Source organism: Heloderma suspectum, chromosome 2, assembly GCF_057233095.1.
Source record: "Heloderma suspectum isolate Gila_16-S chromosome 2, 16-S_ref, whole genome shotgun sequence".
Lineage (NCBI taxonomy): Eukaryota > Metazoa > Chordata > Lepidosauria > Squamata > Helodermatidae > Heloderma > Heloderma suspectum.
Window position 1 is genome coordinate 184778127 of NC_139459.1, and position 25238 is coordinate 184803364.

The 25238-nt window shown below is 45.2% G+C and overlaps 1 protein-coding gene across 3 annotated transcripts in view; it reads left to right on the top strand.

Annotated features, from left to right (window-relative positions):
- Positions 1-25238, top strand: part of ZNF385A (zinc finger protein 385A) — a 169445-nt gene that overhangs the window by 99740 nt on the left and 44467 nt on the right. For all 3 annotated transcript variants that reach the window (XM_084832285.1, XM_084832286.1, XM_084832287.1), the window contains exon 3: positions 25057-25167. In XM_084832285.1, the coding sequence (XP_084688411.1) occupies positions 25057-25167 (111 nt within the window). The remainder of the gene's footprint in view (positions 1-25056; positions 25168-25238) is intronic.

Here is a 25238-nt window from a genome sequence, read left to right on the forward strand (position 1 = left end):
TCCACAAAAGCTTATGCCGTAATAAATGTGTTGGTCTTTAAGACGACTCAAGGCTTTCTCCTTTTCCCTTCAAATGAGTACTCCTATCACCTCAAAGGTGATCAGGTCTAAAGGCAATTGAGGATGCCTTGCTTACATTACATCTGGGAAGGGTTTCTAGTCGACTCCTGTAACACCTTTAGCTAATGCAGCAGGACAGGTTTGCATGTAAGTGGCCATAGTTTTAGACCCAGTCAGAAACTGTTAAACGTTTGTTATCAACTTTATTTAGTTATAGGTCACAACATCTTTTGTAATGGCAGAGAAATGAAACAAAGCCATTGTATAACCAAGTCCTGTATTCCTGATCTTGCTACATCACTGGAATGATGGTTACGTCAGGGAAAGTTCAACTTGCATAGCTGGTGGGCTCCGATAAATTCCTATGCATTTTTGCTTGGAAGCAAGTCCCACTGTGTTTAATGGGCCTTGCTCCCTAGTTAGTGCATGTAGGATTGTTGTGTAAGGGCATAATCTATGCCTGTTCATACAGAAGTCCTACAACTCCCAGACTTTTTTCTGTCTAAACGTGCATAGGATTGTGCCCTAAAAAACTTAAGTTATGATCCAGGACATCTCTAAAGCACTGTATCTACCTAGCAAGGGTGGTGTAGCAGTGGATTTCCTGCATGGCAGGGGGCTGAGCTAGATGTCTTTTAGGTCCCTTCCTAGTCTATGATCCTATGTAATAATAAAATATTGTGTGCTGCTCATTGCGTACTCTATCCTTGAGTTAGAGAGTCAAGCCAACCCCCACTCCTGGCTCACATAGCTTCTGGACCAGAAGGAGCAAACTAGGAATTCGTCTCTTTAGTGGGGCAGTTGCCCGTTTTTAATAGAAAACTTCTTTAGAAATCTATCCTGCAGCCTGATGTCATTGCCCTGCCATGGGTGACCCTTGGCTTACTTCCCATCATACCTCTTATGAACCGACAACCATCTAAAAAGTCTTACCTCACTAGAGATCATCCAGGTTAGCCTCTACTTTGAAGAGTTGGGGTGATTTACACCTTGTTCCCAGCTGATTAGATCAAAGAAGCCCTGTCAGAGTGAAATTCTGTCAAAGTCTCTTGCCCACAATATTTCCCAGTTCCCAAGTCTTTTTTTTTAATCTATTTTTATTTTATTTTTATAAATGAAATAAAAACTACCAACAATATAATCAGAATCTTCAGTTTCCAACATTACAGTATTCTAAGAAAAAGAAAAAAGGGAGGATAGCAAAAGAAGGAAGAGAAAAAAAAATTATATTAAACTTCAATAAGAACAAACCAAATATCCAAACAGTCTTATAGCAAGGGAATAGAAGTAAACAATCCATTTCCATTGGCCATATATTACCATTCAGTTAACACTTACTAATAAACATTAAAGGTTTAGCCAACAAGGAATAGTAATAATAATCCCATAATTATAATAATAATGCTAATAAAAAGGGGGGAGTTTAAGAAAAGGATAAAAACAAAAGCAAATCATTTGTATATTTTAAGTAATATATCTAAAAATATATTTATATGTGTACATACACATACACAAATATGCACTTTATTACAATATAACATAAAAAAGGAGAAAGAAAAATATGCAAACATTTATTCTGGCACACTGCCTAGACATCTTATCAGCTAAAGCCCAAACAGCGCTTCAAGAGAACAGTAAAAATGGCTAAGTTCCAACTCCGGAGGTTGAGAAAGTTGGTTCCATTATTTTAATACCAATTAAAAATGATTCTGCAGCATCAGGATCCATAAATCTTTTCATCTGGCCTTCAAAAAGAATACAAAATGTAGCCAGATATTTAATATGCCAGTCCCCAAGTCTTAGGGCATTTCTACACCAGCCTAAAATCCTGCATTTAAAACTCACAACTCCCTTTTTCACGTGCTTCCCCTTCCCCTTCCCCCTCCCTGTCCCCCTTCCCCCTCCTCCTCCCCGTATCTGAGTCTTCCATTATCTTTCATTGATCTCGCGCCTCTTCTTGCCACTTTTCCGCTTTTCGCTTTTCTTCTTTTCGCGGAGGGAACTCCAGCGGAACACAGCGGGGTAATTCGATAGCTCATTATCTGCAATCTATTTAAAAACAGAACAAAGGGCATGTAGTGCAGGAGGATCACGGCAGGGTCATGGCGTCATGTGAAGAGCCCGCAAACTTCCATGAAGGAGCAATCTCAGTCTCAGGATAAAAGCCTGGTGTGAAGGAGTCCTTAAGGTATTTAAGCAGTGGTGAAATGGAGTCAGGGTTTGCAGGGTTGAAGCGTGGGATGCTTTGATTAGCAAGATGATGACATCATCTGCCACCCCACCCTTGGCCTTCCCTCTGAGCTTAGTTGCACTCCTCACAGTAGCTGAGGGAAAATGCGTTTTCCCAGCAACAGTGGATTGTTGTGATCTATCCCTGTTGTAATGCAAAGTATTTTGGGGTGGCTTGGTCTTGATAAGTAATTGAGACCCACTAGCTCTAAAAACTACCTGCTCCTGGGGAGAAGAAAACTACCAGAATTGTTTTGTTGATATAGATCAACACAGCTGCCTACATTTTTGGACTCTCCTCACGGGCATAGCTACGGGGACTGTCATGATGAGCGCCTGCACTTTAAAATTTACCATTACGCCACGGTATTTAAGCTAATAGCTATGTTGACCATCGCACTAAACTGTGGTTTAGCAAGACATGAATGAATGTAGTTCCCTTGAGGACTCTAAATTCTCACCATTCCCCTCTTCTCCTGTATGGCTGGGAGGAATGGTTCGGAAGCTTTTACTTCCATTTTAGATTAAACACAGTTTGCGTGATGTATCAAAGTGGAACTGTGCATATTCTTAACCATGGTCTGTATAAACGGGCCAGATTTATAAACCACGGTTTGAAGCTGGCTAGTGTGAAACTATCCATAGTTCAGATGGGGTTCAGGCAACATGGCAAGCTGTGTTTAATCAAAAGCAGAAGTCAAACTTCTGAACTTCTCCTCCTGGCTGTGCCGGAGGGAGAGGCTATGCTTGCTCTTGTCTCATTAAACCATAGTTTATCCTGCCAGTATGTAGGAAAAGAACGCAATAGCCCAGCAAGCTCTGATTAAAGAGAACTTTTTGATCTTAACCTACATAACCTACTTATTAAATGGAAGCCAGTAATGTCAAACTAACCAAAGCGCAGCTATTTTCATGGCCCATACAGGACAGATTGATTACCGTGGCGATTCCAAAAAAGCGCAGAACAAGCATGGAAAGTGGCAGTGGGCGCAGAGTCCAGTTTCTTGAGAGTTTCAGCTTTTTTCATTTCTTTTTTAAAGCAAGTTTCTAGTTCCTTTGGCTTTTCACTTACGTGTTAAAACAGGTGGGCAATGTTGGGCTGAAATCTTAGAAGCTAAAGAGGTGGCTGAATAAGATGTCCAGTGTCTGGCAGTGGCTTTTCAGTACCTCCGTCCCATCCCAAGACTAGCAAAACCAACATAAACAGCAAAACAAATGCAGAATTGTGCAAAAAGACTCACAATGCAAATTTGCCTAACTCATGCAAATCGCAGAACTCGGCTTCTCTTAGTGCAGAATTAGCATTGCCTGGGCACAGAATTGTAACTTGTGTGTGTATGGAGTGTGCATAGTTCTACTGATAACCAATTTCTGCATCTGCCCAGTGCAGTCACTCAGTACACACAGCCTTAATAGTACTTCAGCTAACTAATCTTCTGCCGTCCAGGATCTTCCATGCACTGTGCTTCTCAATATTTTCATCAGTTTTGTTTTGTACTCTTGCTCCTCCTTGCATTTGTTGCTGCTGAATAAATGTTGATATATAAATACTATTACTACTATGTAGTAATTGTAGTAGTTCTTTCTCAGGTGCTCTGGCTAGATGGATTCTTTTTGGGCATCTGTTGTGTGCCTGGCCAGCCTCCTTCATATGAATTGAGGCCAGATCTTGCAAGCGCCAGAAAGACGCTGAGCCAGCATCTGGTCTTTGGCTTGGATGCTCGGTGGAGGGACATGTTGGAGTAAAAGTGTGGGATACAGATGGTGGGTTCTGTACAGCACTTTTCACACATTTCATTGAATGTGTGGAGTGTGATCACATGTATCATCTCCAGATCTCCACATGTTCAGTTTGGGCATAGATCCTACATAGGTGCAGCTTTCCCGTGTAATTGGGAACTCCTCTGCATAGCTCCTATGTGCATATGCTAAGCCGAATGCATGGAAGGTGGGGCGGAGCAGGAGGATGTGCGATCCTCCTGCTCCATGCATTCAACATTAACATAAAAAAGTGCTCACAGAGTGCGATCCTCCTGCTCCATGCATTCAACATTAACATAAAAAAAGGGCTCACAAAACTCAGCATGAACTTATGGGAAGGGAAGAGTCAATTGTGTTGCTGGGGCTGGTTTCCTATGGCCCAGCGAAGTATCTAGGAGCACATAATGCAGAGGAAGCTTAGGAGGCATGGACCCTATTCGTGCCTGGATGGGAGAGTCCCACCTAGGCTGCTCCTAGATTTCCTACGGAGAGCATCAGTAGTGGAGGTGGACAACCTGTGGCCCTCAGCCTAATTTCAAAGCCCTCCTGCATGCAATCAGTTCAGACCTCTGGGAAGAGCAGACCGGCAGCCTGCTGTATGGGAAGGAAGAAGGAATAGTAAAGGGGATGGCAGAAGGAGAAAAGGGGTGACCCACCCACTTTTGGCTGTGGGGACTGGAAACAAAGCCCTATGAAGAGAGACTGAAAGAACTGGGCATGTTTAGCCTTGAGAAGAGAAGACTGAGGGGAGATATGATAGTGCTCTTCAAGTACTTGAAAGGTTGTCACAGAGACGAAGGCCAGGATCTCTTCTCGATCATCCCAGAGTGCAGGACACAGAATAATGGGCTCAAGTTACAGGAAGCCAGATTCCGGCTGAACATCAAGACAAACGTCCTGACTGTTAGAGCAATACGACAATGGAGCCAATTCCCTAGGGAGGTGGTGGGCTCTCGCACACTGGAGGCATTCAAGACGAGGATGGACAGCCACCTGTCAGGGATGCTCTGACTTGGATTCCTGCACTGAGCAGGGGGTGGACTCAATGGCCTTGTAGGCCCCTTCCAACCCTACTATTCTATGATTCTATGTGGCTCCTGCTGGCTTTGTCTGTGCCCACTGCTGGCATGCTGCCCCTGACAGATTACCTGTGAGGGGATGCGGCCCTTGATAGTGAAAAGGTTGCCCTTCCCTGATCTACAGCCTGTTTCCAAAACTGCACAGTCTGGTAGGGATGTACGAAAGGTACTTACCTTTCGAGGATTATGCTGATAGTGTGGGGGAGGCGTTCCGTCCCTCCCCCCAGAATCCTCGCCGGGGGGGGGGAGGCGCTCCGTTCCTACCCCCCCGGAATCCTGGCCGGCCGGCTGTGCTCTGCAGCGATTCTGCGGAGCTGCTGGCCGGCTCCGCCAGCAGCCGGACATCCGGCCGCTGGCTAGCAGGGACGCAAATGGCGGTGGCCGTAGCCGCCGCCGTTTGCATCCCTGCAGTCAGCTGTGATAGGCTACGTAAATCTTTACGTAGCCTATCACGGCTGATTAAAAAAAACAAAAAAAAACACGCGCGTATGCAAATGGCAGCGGCCATGGCGTCCCTTTGCCATGGCGTCCCTTTGCCATGGCGTCCCATGGCGTCCATTTGCATCCCTTATTTTGGCATGTCTTAGTCTACGTAAACATTTACGTAGACTAAGACGGTGAAAATAAGGGTAATGTAAATAGCGTAGACGCCATTTGCGTACGCGCGTTTTTGGTTTTTTTGTTTTTAAGTCAGCCGTGATAGGCTACATAAAGATTTACGTAGCCTATCACGGTGTTTTTTTAAAATCTAGCCGTGATAGGCTACGTAAATCTTTACGTAGCCTATTGCGTTTTTTTTTAACCTGGAAACGGCGGCGGCGGCAGCTGGTCAGAAGACCAGCCGCTGCTGCTGCCGAGCCGCCGCCGCAGCCGCTGCTGCCAGGAAGATCCGCCCCAGGTAAGTCCCATCCCGGGGGGGTGGCGGGCCATTCCGCCACCGATTTCGAGGGGGCCGAATGCGCTGGCATTCGGCCTCCCCGGAATCCGTGGCGGAACTTTTGTACATCCCTACAGTCTGGAAATGATCAAAGAAGAAAAAATGATGCAAGGGGTTTATTCATGGAGGAAATTGGGCTGTTCCTCCCCTAAGGTGATCCCTTGAGATCATAACGATATAGGGTGGGATAGAAATGTTTTAAATAAATAAAAAATAAAAATAAATCTCTGATGCTTGATGTAGGCTCCCAAGAAGGGTGTGACCTGCTACAATGGGTTTGGCAATGGAGGTCAATGGAGTCCCATTGAAGTGGAACCCATTACAGGGTTTCTCTCCCCAGCATCGCCCCACCTTCATACCCCCAATTAGGGGTATGGGGAGGACAAAGAGCAGGCCAGAAGGAAGGAGCAAGGCCAGTAATCCCCAGCAACTCACTCTTTGAGAGGGATGCAGAGGAAGGGACACTTGGCAAGAGATGGCCTGCTTCAGTTCAGTCTTTGTCAGTCTGGTGCCCTCCAGATGTGTTGGACTACAACTTCCATCAGCCTGAGCTAGCATGGGAAATGATCATGCACAGTGGGAGCTGTAGTCTTAAAACACCTGGAGGACACCAGGTTGGGGGAAGGCTGGCCTACCTGAATATAAATTCCCCCCCTCCAAATCCTAATGAAGGTTTGCTGACAAAAGGGTGCCAGGCTATTTGGAGGTCAGGTGTCTTGGGGAAACGGAATTCTGCATTTGTGTAGTTGGACAATAGGGTTAGGCTTCATGGCACAAGAAAATCTGTTGGGCAGGGGGATAGGATTGGGATCATGGGAGTTTTATTTTGGGAGAAAGGGACAAAAATATGTGAAAGGACAATTATTTGGAATTTCAGTGGATTTTTACAGTGATATGTTTAAATCTGTATTTGAATATTGGTCTGCATACCCCGTCCAGCCCCACCCACCCAAGTACGCAGAGAAGGTGTAGGGGGATTATTCCTTGTGTCCTAGAAGTTTGAGGGAAGCCATTATGACATCACCATCTTGTAATGTCATGTAGCACAACTGTGGTGAACTAAGAAGACGTGGGCCATTCTGATGGTCTTTCCCCAGCCTAACAGGTGACAGGATTGTGTGTGTGCTTTAAGTAAAATGGTGCCTGGACTACCAGCAGACCAGTGCAGTGACAGGGCTGTTTAGGGGCAGTACTATCACTAGGATAACCATTTGTTGGCCAAAAGTTGTGGGTCACCATTTGAAGTATCTAATCACTTCTAGAACAGCAGTGATTAGATAGTAATAAAGAAGAGCTAATCACCACAAGGTAAAGTAGGTGTCGACATTTGGGAGTGATTTCTGTGCCACTAAAAGAATAACCATTTATCACCAAAATTATCCCACTTTTGCCCCTTTTCTCTCACTCAAACATCAATGGTCAGTTTTTCCCTTAGTGTCAAATCGCCACATATCTTGCATAGATTTGAGATGCCCACCAGCCACCTGGCCAGTTATTGTCAGCTGACTAGCCAATGGACTGCCTATTTCTTGGTCACTCGCAAAATGGCATCATCATGAACGGTGTGCTGTGCGTGGCAGGTGGGCACATCAAGGGCCAACGTCAGAGGCAGATGGTAGATTTGCTGTAACAGAGTCCCCACGCTTGACTTTTCTCTACAGCAATGCATAGCAACCATTCGCTTATATGGGAGAAAGTAATGGGCTGTATATGGGAGCAGGAGAGGCTGGTGGCTCTGATTTCAGTGGGGCTGTAAATTCACTCTGGGTTTCAGTCAGTACTTGCATGGGAGGGGTATAACCATGGCCCTGGTGACCCCACAGTCATTGAGAATCAGCCCCACTCAGATCTTCATAGCCCTATCCCGTTCTGTTTCTTGGTCATGCTGGAGCAGGTGACCACCTAGTTTTGCATCATGACGTCACCTGATCACAAAGGCGGGAGTGAGGAATCCTTGCTTTGCAGCAGTTCAAGAGTCGGGGCCCACACCCATTTTGGTGCAGCCAACCCATGCCCTATGATGGTCACACATTAGAGCAGCCTTCCCCAATCCCCTCCAGATTTTCTGGACTACAACTCCCAGCATTCCTGACCATTGGCCATGCTGGCTGGGGCTGATGGGAGTTGAAATCCAACAACCTCTGGAGGGAAGCGGGTTGGGGAAGGCTGCATTATAGTCAAACTTCACCATTGTTATGTGCGTAGGGTTTAATTTCATTTTTAAAAGATTTTGTAATGGTTTGTGCTGTCTCTGGGGTTCTGGGATAAAAGCCAAGAAGAATTGCTGGAATTCCTTGCTCATTCATAGCCATTTAACTTTGCATAACATTGTTATGAAAAGTAATAATTGCAATGATTGAGAATCTCACTTCACTGTTTCGGTACAATGGTGAACTACTTTTGTTTTGGCAAATGTGTGGTGTCTTTCTGTTTATTACAATTTTAATAAATGAATGCTTGGAATATTTGGCCATTAATTTGATCAGGCAATTGATCAACCTTAATCCTAGGGTTTATCAAGAAATGGTGAAATAGGGAGTGGGTAGGTTCTGCATGTTGTGGAATGTATATTTTAAAACCTTATGAAGCAGGGAGAGTATAAATTTAAATCCATAAATAAATAACCATGGGAAGTAAAACCTTTTTAAAGCTGTGTAGATTTCACAGGTGCTTAAACATTACCATTGGGATAAATGGAACTATACATTGTTTACCTTCAGCTCAATCATGTCCCTTAGTTTTGTCACTGTAGAAAAGCCTTGGCTGGTCTGTTGCAAAAAAGGCAAGCTTTATCTTGAACCCCACTCTATTTAAAACATACTCCTTCTCAGCAACCCTCTCTCCCCTTTAGCAATTTATTGTCAGTACTATGAAGGCATTTGTGCTCTTACACTCATCCATAATGGCTAGAAACTTGACATTTAACTCATTAAATTTCAGAGTCTCAGGGTGCTAAATTACTGGGTTCCTGCTTCTGCGAATGCACATCCCTCCTATGGGCATGCAACACACACACACAGGCTCCTGTTTCTAGTCTCTGTTCCATCATTTTGGACCTGCTGCCTGTTCTGGAGAAGTGGCTACACTTCGCACATAATCAGAGGAGGTCAGTGTCTAAAATGAGCCCTTTTCCATCTGTCTTGCTGAGCGGCTGTGTGATGACATTCTTTGTGGCCTTAAGCGGCAGTGGTATCTGTTACATGCTGGGCAAAGGCAGTGGAAATGTTAACAGGTAGAGTGACAGGGCCTGGGAGGTTGCCAGTGTCCCTGGGTTGGTGAAGTCAGGGGCCAGCTTGCCACAAACTAGGACTCCTGAGTTCTGCTTGTCCTCTCTAGGAGTAGAATTGGGTCTATGGCAGGGGTAGGAGAAGCCTAAATGCCTGGGCCCTTGCCATGCCATTGGCCTACCTCTGAGTGACCTTGATAACCAGTGCCTTGGCTTGCTCTCCTATAACTTCCAGGTCACAATCCATTTGGCTCAGAACTGAAAGTGGCATGATGTTGGAGATCTCTGATCCAATCTCCTGACTTAACCCCCCCCCCAAAAAAACTTTAAACCAGTCACAAGGGTGTGTGTGTGTGTGTGTTTAACCCTTTCCTCCCACACTATTTCCCCCATCTTAATCATTCTACCCTCGAGCAACAAGAACGGCAGGAGCGAGATGGCAGCATGATTTGGATTGGATGAGTTGCTTTCCCCATTGCAGGAAACATTCGGTCAGTCGCTTCTGACTCTTCGTGACTTCATGGACCAGCCCACACCAGAGCTTCCTGTCGGCCGTCGCCACCCCCAGCTCCCCCAAGGTCGAGTCCGTCACCTCCAGAATATCATCCATCCACCTTGCCCTTGGTCGGCCCCTCTTCCTTTTGCCTTCCACTTTCCCTAGCATCAGCATCTTCTCCAGGGTATCCTGTCTTCTCATTATGTGGCCAAAGTCCTTCAGTTTTGCCTTTAATATCATTCCCTCAAGTGAGCAGTCTGGCTTTATTTCCTGGAGTATGGACTGGTTTGATCTTCTTGCAGTCCAAGGCACTCTCAGAATTTTCCTCCAGCACCACAGTTCAAAAGCATCTATCTTCCTTCGCTCAGCCTTCCTTAAGCAGGAAACATACACTTGCCCATTTAGTTGCCTGTCGTTCTCCACCGCCAGGGGATTTATTTCTTTATTTCTTTATTAAATTTCTTAATCGCCCATCTGGCCGGTCACCTGGCCACTCTGGGTGATGTACAATGGTACAATTTAAAACAGTAAAACTATACATTAAAACATTATTTAAAAATACCCTAACCCATCCCCAAATGCCTGCCTGAATAACCAAGTTTTCAGTGCGTGGTGGAAGCTCATTAAAGAGGGGGCATAGAGTGGAGGTGCACAATTTCAGCTAGAGGAATGAGTTAAAGACCTCCTCCCCCAACACCACTTCCCCAATTAAAAGTTGGAACCCCTTGTGACTGCTTTAACGTTTTAAAAAGTCAGGAGAGCTGTTGATCACAGATTCCTGCGTCATGTCTGTTTTGTCCCTCAGAAGTGTGTATTCTCTGTAACCTAAAAAAGAGCAAAACGGGGGCATTGGAACCCCTGTGTATGGATAACGTGTTGGTGCAGCAGGACTATGATTTGCTGTTTGTTTGGGCTTCTAGCCTACATCATCAACATTTGTCTGGGTTGGTTACCGATTTACTTAGGGTGAAGACAGGTATATTTTTGAGCTGTCACAGCAGGCTATCTTAACTCCCAGTGTGAGCCTGGCTTTGCAACTGGCAGTACACAAACTTGCACACCAGCAAGTCAAATGCTGGATTGGTGAATAAGTCAGCTGTCTCCTCATGTATTGTGCGGGGTGTCTGACTTGTTTAAAAAAATTTTTTGAGAGACATGTATTCATTTGCGTGTGTGTGTATGCATGTGTGTGTGTATATGTACTGATACATCCTAACTCCCTCTATCAGATAGTAATGAGCAGGTGGAGTGGTTTCTCCTGGGCGGGAGTGAAAGGGAGGGCAGGTTGGAATTACTTTTTGTAAGGACAAGGAAGATACAGATATAGATATAGAGGTTGATGTAAAGCAGCACAACAGCAAAGCAACAAGGAGGCTGTGGACCCATTGTGGATGCCATCAGTCTTAAGGTGAAATGTATAAGAAAGACAGAAAGACTAACAACAGAGTATTAAAAATATATTTTAAGCTAAACGTCTTGGCTTCTGCCCTCATCAGTAGCTGTGCTGTTAACTGCCACTCCTGATACTCAGTTAACAGCAAAGCTACTAATGAGGGTGGAAGCTGAAATGTTTAGCTTAAAATACATATTAGAGATATATAGATACACGTGCACACACATGCATGCATTTGACCTTAGAAAAAAGTATTCTAACCTCCCCCCGCCCCCCAGCAACCACTCTGCCTGCTTGAAGGATTGAGGGAGTTGGGATGTACCAGTGCTGGTAAGTAGGTGGCCATTGCAGTTTCTGGTGAATTGTGCCCCAAAATGATCAGGCGGCTGGAGCAGCTCCCTTACACGGAAAGGTTACAGTGCTGGGGGCTTTTTATTTCAGGGGAAAAAGAAGATTAAGGGAGAGGCATGAGATGAATTTATAAAAATTCAGCATGGTGTGGAGAAGGTGGATAAAGAGTTTGTTCTCTCTTTCATAAGACTAGACCCTGGGGTCATCCAATCCAATTGATTGGTGGGAGATTCAGGACAGACAAAAGATGTGTGAGATATAAGTTTTTGAATCAATCAGGTAATTAACTGATAAGCCTTTGGTCTGATCCAGCAGGACTCTTCTTCTGTTCACCCCGTGGTACTGGCTAATATTCCAAATGCTTTATCTTACTCCCTCTCTGTACCTGTACTATCCCAACTGATTCATGATCAGTCTCTCATCATGAAAGCCAATTTTACCGTGAGATGCCTTTTTGACCTAATGATCTGGTGGATGCACTTTACCTGGTTTCTGTAAAAAGATGTGTGATTTTAAAAGTTGCACGTTAAGAAACATAGCATCCAAGCGCCGGTCCCATGGAGAAGACAAAGGAACAATGTATGTGGGATTTGTTGTTGTTGTTCAGTCGTTCAGTCGTGTCCGACTCTTCGTGACCCCATGGACCATAGCACACCAGGCCTTCCTGTCCTCCGCTGTCTCCCGGAGTGTGCTAAAGTTCATATTCATTGCATCGGTGATGCTATCTAGCCATCTCATCCTCTGCCGTCCCCTTCTCCTTTTGCCTTCAGTCTTTCCCAGCATCAGGGTCTTTTCCAGAGAGTTTTCTCTTCACATTAGGTGGCCAAAATATTTGAGCTTCAGCATCTGTCCTTCCAATGAGCAGTCAGGGTTGATTTCCTTTAGGATTGACTGATTTGACCTCCTTGCAGTCCAGGGGACTCGTAAGAGTCTTCTCCAGCACCACAGTTCGAAAGCATCAATTCTTCGGCGCTCAGCCTTCCTTATAGTCCAACTCTCACAGCCATACATTACTACTGGGAAAACCATAGCTTTGATTAGACGGACCTTTGTCGGCAAGGTGATGTCTCTGCTTCTTACTATGCTGTCTAGGTTGGCCATAGCTTTCCTCCCAAGGAGCAAGCGTCTTTTAATTTCATGGCTACAGTGTACAAGCTTTTAAAAAAAAAGTTTTAACAGTGCAATCTTATACATATCTACTCAGAAGTAAGCCCCACTGAGTTCAGTGGGGCTTACTCCCAGGAACGTATATATAGGATTGCACCCAAAATGTCTTTGTGGTGTCATTGTGCAGATTCAAGGAATGGCCAGAGGGGGCCATACCATAAGGACGTGAAGCAGCGCCTTCTAGTGGTGGATTTGGGGTGCCATTCAGATGGGCGATCTGACTCGCATCTCCCACTCCCCTCTTTAAGCAGTTAGCCTGGATGCACCTATATTTCCCATTTCTGTTTCTCAAGATGCTGCATCCCCTCCTCAAAGATTGGTCTCCTTAGCCAAGCCTTTCTGGAACCTTCTGAGGAGCAAGATAGACATTACTTTAAATGTGTTTCTAGCAGCAATGTCTGGTTTTGATTTTTACTCCAGAATAGGTGCAGGAGGACCAATCCAATCTTAAAAGCCCCCTACTTCTGGGTCCTTATCAGCATCGGGCCCCCTGTGCTTACTCTAGAGTAAAAATGAAAAAAAAAGATGTAGGTGCTAGACACACATTTAAAGTAATGTCTGTTTTGGCCCTTATAGTGCAATCCTGTGCATCTTTACTCAGAAGCAAGGCCCATTGTGTTCAAGTAAGGGTGTATAGGATTGCAGCCTCAGCCGCCCCTTCCCTGGTCTCCCCATGTCATGTTATTCTTCTGTAGTATTCGTGTGTCAGCCCTTCCTTGGCCTCTTGGTAGATGCAGCCTTAACATGAGGTGGCTGCAAATGAGGGCTGGTCTTGTCTGGTCTCAGAAACTAAGCAGGGTCAGGCTTCCTGCACTGAGCAGGGGGTTGGACTCAGTGGTCTTGTAGGCCCCTTCCAACCCTATGATTCTATGAGATCTATGATTCTATGAGACAGATCTGACCCCTGGGCCACAATCCACCGGGATGGTCTCCTGCACAAGCGTCCTTGGAACGAATGTGCAAGAGTGCACACATACATTCGTGTGCGTGCTGTCATTTGGATTTACTGCCACCATCACCGAAATGCCTTGGGCTGCCTCTGCCGAGCATCACACCCTTCTCTTGCTTGTTTATAATGTTACATTGTAGGCTTTTTGAGCAGAGAGGCCTGTCAGCTTTGTGTTCTGTATGGCACTCAAGCACGTCGGTGAAGCAGAATACAGTGCTAAGCAGCAGGGCAAACTGCTTGCCGTCATCCCATAATTAATCCCTGCAACATCATCACCCTTCCCTGTTCTTCAGGGAGATGATTTCACGCGCCCACTCAGCGCTGCAAAGGGATCGATAACAGTCTCCAAAGTCACCTTTCCCTGCGTGGTGCTGACTGCAGTGACAATGCTCTCCCCTGAGCCCCCTCCCCTCCATGAGCTGACCTTGCATCCTCCCTCACCCACCCACCCCCACCTTCCTCCACAGCAAGAATGGGTCAGATGTTGTATTATCCTGGTGTCTCATTTGCAAAAGTCAGTTTATTTTTGGTGTTTATATAGGGAATGTCTTAACACAGCTGTGACTTCCCCTCCCCCTCTGTTTTTCTCAACATTTCTGGTTGTTTTGCTGTTCCTTCGCCAAACAGCGGGGAGTTCAGAACAGCCTTTACAGAGTCAGTGTCCGTTGGAGAAGAGACCACTGAAGATGTAAGAGTATAAGACATGCTCTGCTGGGTCCCCTGTGCTCTATCTCTAATGGTTTCCAGTTGTATGGCCCAGGGAAGCTCAGAAGCAGAGCAAGAAGTAATAGCTGTCCCCTGTTGTTTGTCCCCAGTCCGTGGTAATCAGAGGTATACCGCCTCTGACTATGAGAGTTGCATTCTGAGCAATCAAGGTTAATAGCCAGTGACAGATAACTTCATGAAGGATAAATCTAATCCTTTTTAAAATCCATGTATATGCCAGTGGTCTTCACAACATCCTGTAGCAATTACAGCTGTCAACCAATGATTTAAAAAAAATTAGTGGATAAATCATCTGTCATTTAATTGATTAATCATTAAATTTAAGTTTAAATTATATTCCTAAGGGTTTAAAGGAAATTTAAGATAACTTGCACAAAAGCAGTCACCCATTGCAAGCAAGCTAACAGACATACACTGTTGAAATGGAAAGCACCATCATATCTATATGTGACGCTCCTGCCCTGGATTCAACCTTCTCCAGCTTCCACCTGATGAAACTGAGAAGAAAATCCCTCAAGATGTCTGCCTCCACTGGGTCAGTTGTCCTCAATGACACACCAAGCTTGAGCCCTGGGTTAAAGAGACACCCAATATGCCTAATTGGTTCCCTCTACCCAATAAAGGGGAAGTAACAAGGACATACGTTTTCTAATGATAGTGCATTTTTTAACAGCACAGCTAACTGATGAGGGCGAAAGCCGAAACGTTAAGCTTAAATATATTTTTGAATACTCTGTTGTTAGTCTTTCTATCTTTCTCATATGTATGTATGTATGTATATATGTATTCCCTATTAGAGTACCTTACCAGCCCCCAAATAACCTCAAAAACCATACATGTGCCCTTCAGGCCCAGCCTCAGCAATCAATGAACTAACGTTTTAGTTGATCATTTAAATTTAAACTAATTTAAACTTGCAGAACTAGTAGCATGCTTAGGTTGCATGGGTTACATGTGTATTGTGTGATGAGAGACTTTCACTTGTTGTCCAGAGTCTAGTTGTTCCATTCCATTTCATTTGATGGTCCTGAGTTATAATGCTGTGGGAGAGAGTGAATATTTTCCCCCTTGCTTTCTCTGTTCCGTTCATGGGGAGTGTGTGTGCGTGTTAGTGTACTTTTTAAAAGCTCTTTCGTGTTCCCCCATGAGATGAATGTACACATGTATGTTTATGACTGCAAAGCAAGTGATTAGTTTGGTATGGGAAATGGGTCTTTAAAGATTAAACACCACAAAGAATTTTTGTATAACATCTGCCATATTTTAAATGGAAACAGTTTGCACATTAATCTTTGCGTAATCAAGTGACAAACCAAATTGTATATATGCATGTGTTAATCGGTCCTCAATTAACCTCTCCATAACAGTTCCAACTCCTTAGAGCAACTTGTAGCCCTCCAGATGTTTTGGCCTACTACTCCCATCATGCCTCACATTGGCTATGCTGGCTAGGGCTGATGGGAGTTGTAGGCCAAAACATCTGGAAGGCCGCAAGTTCTTCAGGCAACATTCTGCTGTACATCTCGTTGGGTGCCCTTGTGACTTATGGGTATCAAAAGTGCTAAAGTCACATGTTCAGAATTTAAATGACAGCCATATAAGGATGCGTCATTTATTGTAAAAAGCTTTTTTGCTCATATAAATATACAAGTTGAAAATAGACAATAGCTCCATGGTATACCATATGTTTTGTATGTGTAATGATCTGGTTTAATCTTTGAGGTCTCCAGTAAATCATTCACGAGTAAGTAGGGCTGGGAAAGAATTCTGTTTTGATCCAGGAAAGGTGCTGCTACTTAAGGCTTTGTTCAGGTATCATGGCCAGACCATAGTTTGCCTGTTGGGAATGTTGTGTTGGCTTATACGCTTCCTTCTTCTCTTGTGACATCCCAATTGGACAAACGATGGTACCTGCTTCAAATCATGGTTTCTGATTCTGGTTTGGAGGCAAACTGTGGCTAGTTTGCCCAGTGTGGACATCACAGCAAACTATGGCTATCAGTGCAAGTCAGGATGTGGAGGAAGGCATTGATGCAGAGGATGGAACGTGCTCCTGGTGAAAGTATGGCCAAACCATGACAGTTAAACTGAGCTTTAATGCCTAATGCTGGACTGGATGGACAATTGGTTTGACTTGATATGAGCCAGCCCCTTATACCCATAGGCAGCATTTAATCCCAAAGCAGAATCTATGCTGGGCCCCAGCCCTGACTACCTCAGGCCGCAAGAGCAAGCCTCAACCTCTTTTTAGCTACTAACACCACAGAACAGCCTCCTCCAACCTAGTACCCTAGTTGGACTGCACCTCCCAGCATTCCTGACCATTGGCCATGCCAGCTGGGGATGATGGGAGCTGAAGTCCAAAGTATATGGAGGGACCCAGGTTGGGAGGGATTCAGACACAGCTTATGAGCAGGCAGGAAGGGAGGCAGACCCAGCATGCGGGCAGGGGAGGGACAGATGCAGCGGTGGCAATGGCGGGAGGCAGTGGTGTATGTATGCCCTCCTGCCTCAGGTGGCAGGAGAGTTTGTGCCAACACTGGACACCCAAAATAAGTTATAAGAGATGTCTTTGGTTAATGGTCATTTAATTAGCACAGTCAACCCTGATAGGTTCCTTTCTCGTCTTTTACTTTCTCTCTCTCTCTGTGTGTGTGCGTGCATGCGTGCATGTTAATTTGGATGAGTTTTTCATTGTTTTTAAACAGCTTCATGTTTTGTATACCTTTGATACCTTTTCCCCCCTGAATCATCCTTATAACAAAACGACCTCAGCTGGATGAACCAAGGGTCTCAAACCAAGTCTACTGTAGCTTTCTGAGGGGTGAGATCTTTGGCCTCACTCACAAAACCAGAATTCCCAAGCTTCATTGGGAGAGGGAAAAAAACATACTAGTGAATTAATCTGGTAGAAATTATCTCTGTGCAGTCCTACTACTCTGAAGTGATGTATGGATTTAGTGGTTTCCCACCACCACTTCTCCACTCCAAATTGTAACTTGATTGTACTCCCAAGGCGGCTCAGGAATAACCAATTCATTCTTATAGCAACTATGCACCCACAAGCGTGATCCACACATAGCATTTATTTTCTAAGACTAGTTGTCTTTCCAGATTAAGCAGTAGTAATTATATTACTTCTGCTCCTGTTTTTCTATCCCTTTATGGTTTCCCTGACACGTTATTACTGCAAGCTTTGCTCATGTGCAACAACTGTGTACCTTCAGCAAATTAGAGAGCTCTATGCAACATAGGTGTTGAGATAATGGAGTTTCGGAAGCAGTTAGGGCGGAGGCAGTGTCCTGTAAGATGGGCTAATGCAGGTGGAGTGCCAGCTGGGCAGTGATGGTGGGAAGGGCCTCAGTTTAGCTGCAGGCAGGGAATGCACACTGAGAAGCGTTCCATGTAGAAGGTCCCATTTTAAAGGCTAGGCTGTTCTCTTTAGACTTAGGAGTGCTAAACTTCTTTCAGTCTGAGGGCCTAATTCAGTTTCAGAGAAGCTTTCAGGGACTGCATTCCAGTGGTGGGTGGGGCCAAAGGCAAAAAGTATAAGGCTAGACCCATCAAAAATACCAGCATATTTTAGTTTTATGTTCTTCCTGCCAGTAACTCAGCCTTAGGAGAGGCATTTTGACGTTTTACAATGTGGAAAAATCTCCACAAAAGCCGGACCGCCAAACAATTGTGGATGATCAGCAGTCGGGGCAAAGAGGGGAAAGGGCATGGCCGTCTGGGGAATCTTGGATTTGGCCCCCAGGAGGGCCAGATTTGGCCTGCAGGCCTGAGGTTCCCCACCCCTGACTTAGAGCCCTTTTCCTCAAACCCAGTGTTGCCATTCCTTGTCATAGTGAGGAGCAGGCTATGCGGACCATGTCTAACTTGGTTATAAGGCAATTTTTTTATCACAAGGCACCTAGCAATTCATGACTGGACTTGAATTCAAGCTTTTGAGCCCCACATATAGACCACACTTGTTCCTGAGTCTGTAAGAGCTGAGATACACAGTCAGGAGAATTGCATGGTACAGTTCTTGCTGGACTGTTCCATGTCAGACTAAAGTAGGGAGTTACATGTCTGAATGTCATTCCATACAAAGGGCGGGAGGGGGGCCATGTTCCTTGAACACAGAAAACTAACAACTCAAAGAGAAGCCCAGGCTTAAAAACTTTTCTCCTGACAGGCCAGTTTTCAGTGTTTGCTGGCTGTGGGTGGAGAGAGATGTTCACCTGCAGTCTAAAATGGTCCACTCCAGCAAGTACTGCATCATGTAATTCTTCTGTTGTGTATCACAGTTCTGAGTATCTGGAAAGATCCTACCTTTTTCCAAGAGACAAACCTGAGTCTGCAAACCATTTGCAGCAGGGTGTAAAGTGGACTACACCTCCCCTCCCCCACTTCCTTTCTCTCTCCCTGCGAACCTTGAACATCCTGGCCAGGCGTGAGACGAAGGGGGAGCTGTTTAAACAGCTGCCGCACCCTCTTGCTACCCTCCCCACGCCTGTGGAGACGTGTGAAGTGGTTCCAGTTTATCCAGAGCCCCAGGGCCTGCTGGGCGGACAGGCCGTGTTTCTGACTGGCTGGGATGGAAGCAGAGTTCTCTCTCTCTCTTTCTCATTCTTTCTGACATGTATCTTGAGAGCAGGGCGGCTCCTCTCCTAGGAGGCTGGGAAATTCTTGCCTTCCTAGCAAATGCCTGGAAAGGCCTGTGGGGCTTGGCTGTGAACCCATTCTGCTCATCTGCTCTGGTGACCTTGGGTTGCTTGGTAGCTTTCAGGAGGGCTGGGTATTTGCAGATGCCCCATGTGGCACTCTAGCTGTATGGCCACTCTCTGCCATCTCTGCAGTTTCCTTCCTTACCTGCAACATCCCAGAACTGCTGTAATGCAGCAGACTTGCAAAAACAGCCCAAGTGTGCATTGTACATATTAACATGACCAGTTTAATAAACTGCGCCCATGCGTTAGCTCCATCGCCAGCATTGGGCCTGCAGACACCTCTCTTGGTGCCCTCTGGGCTGTCTGTCCCTCCTGATCTTTTTTTTAGATTTTTTTTTTAAAAATCAGCTGGGCAGTTGACATGCTGCAAAGTGGCTTCCAGCACCATCTTTCTTTCCAAGAATGCTTCTAGGCCCCATGTGGTATTCATGGCCAATTTACTTCTCTCTGAGCTTCATCAGTTCATGCAGAAAACTGTGGGTTTAAAAGAGTGGGTTTGTGTTTTGGAGCCCAGAATCTACCTCTGCCTTGTACATGTTCTTGGGTAAATTACTTAGCTTTTAGCCTTACCAGTTTGCCTTCTAAAAAACTGGTATTTTGTGACTGGCCATGCCTACCATGACAACCATTTTGTAAAAGGCCAACCCCATCCCATGGCAGCCATTTTGTGGGAGTGCCTATAACATTGTCTCAAAATTCCACCATGTGCCCACCAACTCAAAAAGTTTTGGGAGCCCTGGTTTAACTTATATTCTGTTACTCATGAGAAAGGAGTGAAGAGAGAATACAGGCATTGGCCTCTCTTGAAAGAAAAGTACTCCTCTTTTTGAAGTGTTTGTTTACTGGAGTTGGGTTCCTCTCTGATCATACCCAATTCGCCATAGATGCTCTTTAGGAAGCAACTCTCTATGGCCGTTGCTTTTAAGATACAGGGTATGATCAAATGAGGATGCTTCCAAAGCAACCCTGATGGAAAACTGCAGCATAGAACAGAGGACATTGCTACATGAACTTGGTTCTACTCAGAATACAGCTGACCATTTTACCACACATCTATATCTGATGTGTGGTTAAATTGTCTTTCACTATGTGGTAGGATGAGAACATAACCAAGCCACCCCAGGCTGAGAGAATTTACCTCAGAGTTGTTTGATCATCTAATTTGGCTCTTCTTGAATAACACACCTAGAGCTACCTATTGATAATTGTGTTCAGCCAGCCTTGCCCAATCTGGTACCCCCCAGGTGTGCTGGATTTATGCTGGCTGGGGAAGATGGAAGTTGTAGTCAACATATCTGGAGGGCACCAGGTTGGGGAAGGCTGTGGAGTGCAATGAGACAAACATGCTGCAGATTTAAAATAGTAAGTGTGTGAGTAACATAATAATTTTGTACGCAGTGTGTAGAATTGGCCTGTGGTGCTCTCTGCCACTAGGCCGGAAAGGCAGTGCAACTGTCATCAGGAAAAGACTAAGCAAATTAATGGAAAATGGAAAAAGCCAACAGGGCATGCGATACAATGCATTTAAGGTGTCTTTCATAAAAAATGGTCAATATTTTCAGCACTGAGATTGCCAACAGAAATAGGAGAGTTCAAAGAGTTCAAGAAACTGGCACGCCTCATTTGCATGCAGCCAATTTCTTCTGCATATAAACTTCCTGAACCTGCTTGGTGTCGCAGCTGGACCTGTTTGTAGTTATTACTCAATAATAATTCTCTTTTTTAATTGTTACCCTCAAATAAAAAAATGTTCTACCCATCTTGATAGGCCAATCTTAGAAAAGTTGAAAGCTGGAAAAAAGATGAAAGCTGCCTGTTTGCGGCTATTCAGATGTTATTTGGTCCATGAACTGAGAATGGCAGTGAACCTGGAGCTGGCATGCTTCGCATTTCACTCCCCTCACCTTAAGTAGAAAGTAACTGAAATTTCAATAGATATGCAAAACCCATCTCACAGGGTCAGAGCAATACTGCCTTCAAATAATCCCAGTTTTCCCTGTTCACTAGTTACCTTCTACCCAAGATCACATGGGCAGGGGAGGAAACATCCAAACATGAGGCCTGCTCCAGAATAGAATCATATCCCCTTGAATCCCAGGTCTTGTTGAAACAGCTCCCTTGTTTCCAGTTCTTCAGCACACCCAAATATTTAGAAACCATGAGCAAGGGAAGGCTTTTCTAAGGGTCTATCCAGACCAGTACTTCTATTATTTTTTCATTTAATTTTAATTTTGCTCCTCAGTCTCAGAATAAAACGTTTTGCATTTTCAGTGTATACATATTTCCTTTTCCCAGACCAGCACACCTTGGTTTATTGTACTTAAAACGGATTTTCTGTGATTGCATCACACCACCCCATAAATTTGATCTAGTCTGTCAGAAAAGTGAGAGGGGGTGGGAGAGAACATTGAAGCAGTACTGTGAAGTATCTGGGCTCTGGGTTTGTAGATTAGCCAGGTGTTGCTTCTGCTAGAAAAAAAGAACAGTTAAATTTTAAAAGATTCTAGGTACATTGGGGCCAGACATACATTTGCCATGAGAGAGAAAAAAGCCATCAAAAAAACTTATATCAGAGGAAAGGCAGGTCAGTGCCCAGTTAGTGGTTAAAATATTTATTTAAGGGTAAAACTCTCAAGGCTAAAACCCTCTCTAAAGGGGGACACCACAAGACATCTTTCCAGACCGGACCAATCATGCAAAAGCTTGTATCTCTTTAATTAAATAACAAGCTTTTGTGTAAGAAACTCCTAAGAAGTGGAATGCAGTAGCAGACCCAGAATGAAGTGTGGACTGCTCACCCTTCTTTGCCAAATCAGTGGCCATTTTCACACCTGAGTCCTAAATTGCCTTTGAGCCTCAAGCAGGCTTTTGATGCTAATCTCATGATCATTCTTTGAGTGGGAGAGAATGTGGAGAAGGAGGGTTTGTAATGCAGATGAGCATTTGAGCTAAAATGAAGTTTCACATTCTGCAAGCCCAACTGAAGCAAGAGCTCTTTAAGCCTCCAGTGAGAAAATGCCCTGCATCAATGCCAGTTTGGATGGAGATACACCCAGCTGAGATTATGCCATTTCCTCTATATGGTCTTTGGGGCAAGAAGAACTGGACTCACCCATTGTACCTTGAGGGCCCCCATATGGTACTCTGTCCTAAGGTTCTTCCCCTACATGCTTAATCTCTCTGCAATGAAGCAACCGGCCCTCGAGTTGGCTCTTGCTTTTCTAGCAGCTGCCTGTTGACAATTTATATTGTAATCACACAAACTGGGGCCAAACAGCCAACCACGTCTGGGCCCTGCTCCAGCTTTGCACCAAGGGTTTATTAATTATGCTTTGCGCTGCCAAGATTCTCCAGGGGACACTTCTAACCAATGAAGTGGCTTCTTGCAGCAGTTCCAGCCCAATCACATTTCTGTGTGCTGCTGCCAGCCAGCCACTCAAAGCTTTACTTTTGCTGACAGTGGCTGGGAAGTGCATGCCATAGGGACTAGCCACTCTAGTGGGTTAAATTTGAGGTGGGGGAGTGACCACATCTCCTGGATCTTGACGTTCCTGGCAGCATCCCAAACCAGGCAATTCTGCATGGAAGACCTGTCTTAACATGGAGTCATCGGAGACAATGTGCAATGATGGGGTTATAGAAGTAGTCAAAGGAGACATAACTGGGATATCAGAGAAGGCTAAAGTGAGAGCTGGTTCTTCCAAGATAAAAGTGTGTGAAATAGATTAGCCAAAGCAGTAGCCCAGGGAACGCCCAATATCTTTTGGCCTTCCGGCTAATTGACCGAGTAAGGCCTCAAATCCAGTTGTGTCTTTGCCAGAAACAACACTGAGCTAGATTGTTCAGGCCTCAGTCACTTGCTGCTGTTCTTGGTGTCAGACTTGAAGTTTCACAATACAATACAGAGGAAAGCCAATGGGCCTCCTGGGGCAAAAACAAATAGGGGATAGCAGGCTGAATGAGTTCATTTCTGCAGAATTCACATGTACAGTTTTGTTGAGATTATTTAACTCCCAACCCCCAATCCCATCTTCCCTTGTCTTTTCTCCTCCACCCCAAATGAGTGTTTCATGTTGAGAGGGAAATGTTGAGAATTGCTCATAATCCTCTTGCAGTGTAGGGTGGCATGCCTAATAACAACAATTTGCAGAGCACTTCAGAATATTCAGAGCACATCACATATGTTACTTCAGTAATCCTTCAAAGAAGGGAGGTGACTGTTATGAAAGCCAGCATGATGCAGTGGATAGTTTTGGGACTCAGAGTGAAAAGACCCATGTTCAGAACTCTGCCCACTGGGGAGGGGCTCAGGTAAATCGCTATCTTGGGCCTAATTTACCTCACAGACTTGTGTCAATATTGTGGGATAAATCCATCTATGCTACCCTGAGTTCTTTGGAGAAAGGCAGGACTATCTATCTATCTATCTATCTATCTATCTATCTTATCTATCTATCTTATCTATCTATCTTATCTATCTATCTTATCTATCTATCTTATCTATCTATCTGGGTTGAATGCAATGGTGTTATTCCGCTTTTGAGGGGAGATATGATAGCACTCTTCAAGTACTTGAAAGGTTGTCACAGAGAAGAAGGCCAGGATCTCTTCTTGATCATCCCAGAGTGCAGGACACGGAATAATGGGCTCAAGTTACAGGAAGCCAGATTCCGACTGAACATCAGGAAAAACTTCCTGAGTGTCAGAGCAATACGGCAATGGAACCAATTACCTGGGGAGGTGGTGGGCTCTCCCACACTGGAGGCCTTCAAGACGAGGCTGGACAGCCATTTGTCAGGGATGCTCTGACTTGGATTCCTGCATTGAGCAGGGGGTTGGACTCGATGGCCTTGTAGGCCCCTTCCAACCCTACTATTCTATGATTCTATGATTCTATGATGGAAGCAGTTCTGTCAGTGGAACTGGGAGAAGGGCAATTAACACCTACCCACCCCGCAACCCCCCCTTGCACCTTCAAAATCTTCTCCACAGAACTGGGAGCCTGCCTGAAGCAGGTTTTCAGGAGGTGCATAAGGCTGCGGGGTGAGAAAGTCCCGCTGCCCTAGCAGATTCCTGTTAGCCTAACATTGGATTTAACCCTCTCTTCTTCCCCCTGCCCCCAACGTTGCAGAGGATATGCCGAGAGAAAGCAGCTTCCCTAGTGAGTTTATGGCTGAGGCAAGATTTGAACCAGGAACTTTCCAGGTCACAGAGCATCTGTTTTGGTCTTTTCCTTCACAGCTATACCAGGTTGTCCTGTTTCAGCTTTCACTATCCCTTTCTTGCCTGAGTACCCTGTACTTGGTGTTCCATTCCCCTGCCTACTGCAGAGCCCATGTTTTTCAGGGTGCTGGGTACAGAATCTCTCTCATGCTGGATGCAGCTCTGCCAAACATTGGAGAGGAGGACAATTCACTCAACCCCTTCAGCCCTGGGACAGTCAAAGCCAGCCCAAGACATTTCAGTGCCTAAGGCAGAAAATATAAATATATCTATATCTATATAGAGATACATTGATAATAATTTTAAAATTGCTGCCTTTCAATGGTATTCTGTAACCTGACACCTGAGGCAGGCCACCTTACCCAACACAATGTAGGGCTGGCTCCACCCCTCAGAAATCCCCTAGCTTACAGGCAGACCCATCAGCCTGTGGAGAGTGGGGTGGTGGGGCGGTCACATGTATGCCGTTTCCGCCACCATTGCAGGCTGATCTTGGTCCAGGTTGGCTTTTGACACAGGCTTGAAAAGGCTTAGTGTCATCCTGCCAAAAATTGAGATGAACTGAATTCAGGCTGTGGTGTTGGTGGCATGCCTGCAGCCACCTCACTGTGGGCTGCCTGAAAATGATAGCTGCCATAGCTTGAGAGGATTATGTGACCTGACTTCCAGCTACATAAGAAGTAAACCTTTAACTGACCACAACGCCTGTGTGTCTCTCTCTTCCCCATGGCTTTTCCCTGACAGATGGACCCTGTGCAGAAAGCGGTGATCAACCACACCTTCGGGGTACCTGTAGCCAAGGCCAAGCGCCCCATCATCTCCTGCAACGTCTGCCAGATCCGCTTCAATTCTGAGGTGAGTCTTTTGAGGAGATGGCCACACCAGGTTGGAACTCAGCCCTGTGCTATGGCTTTTTCTTGCTGTGC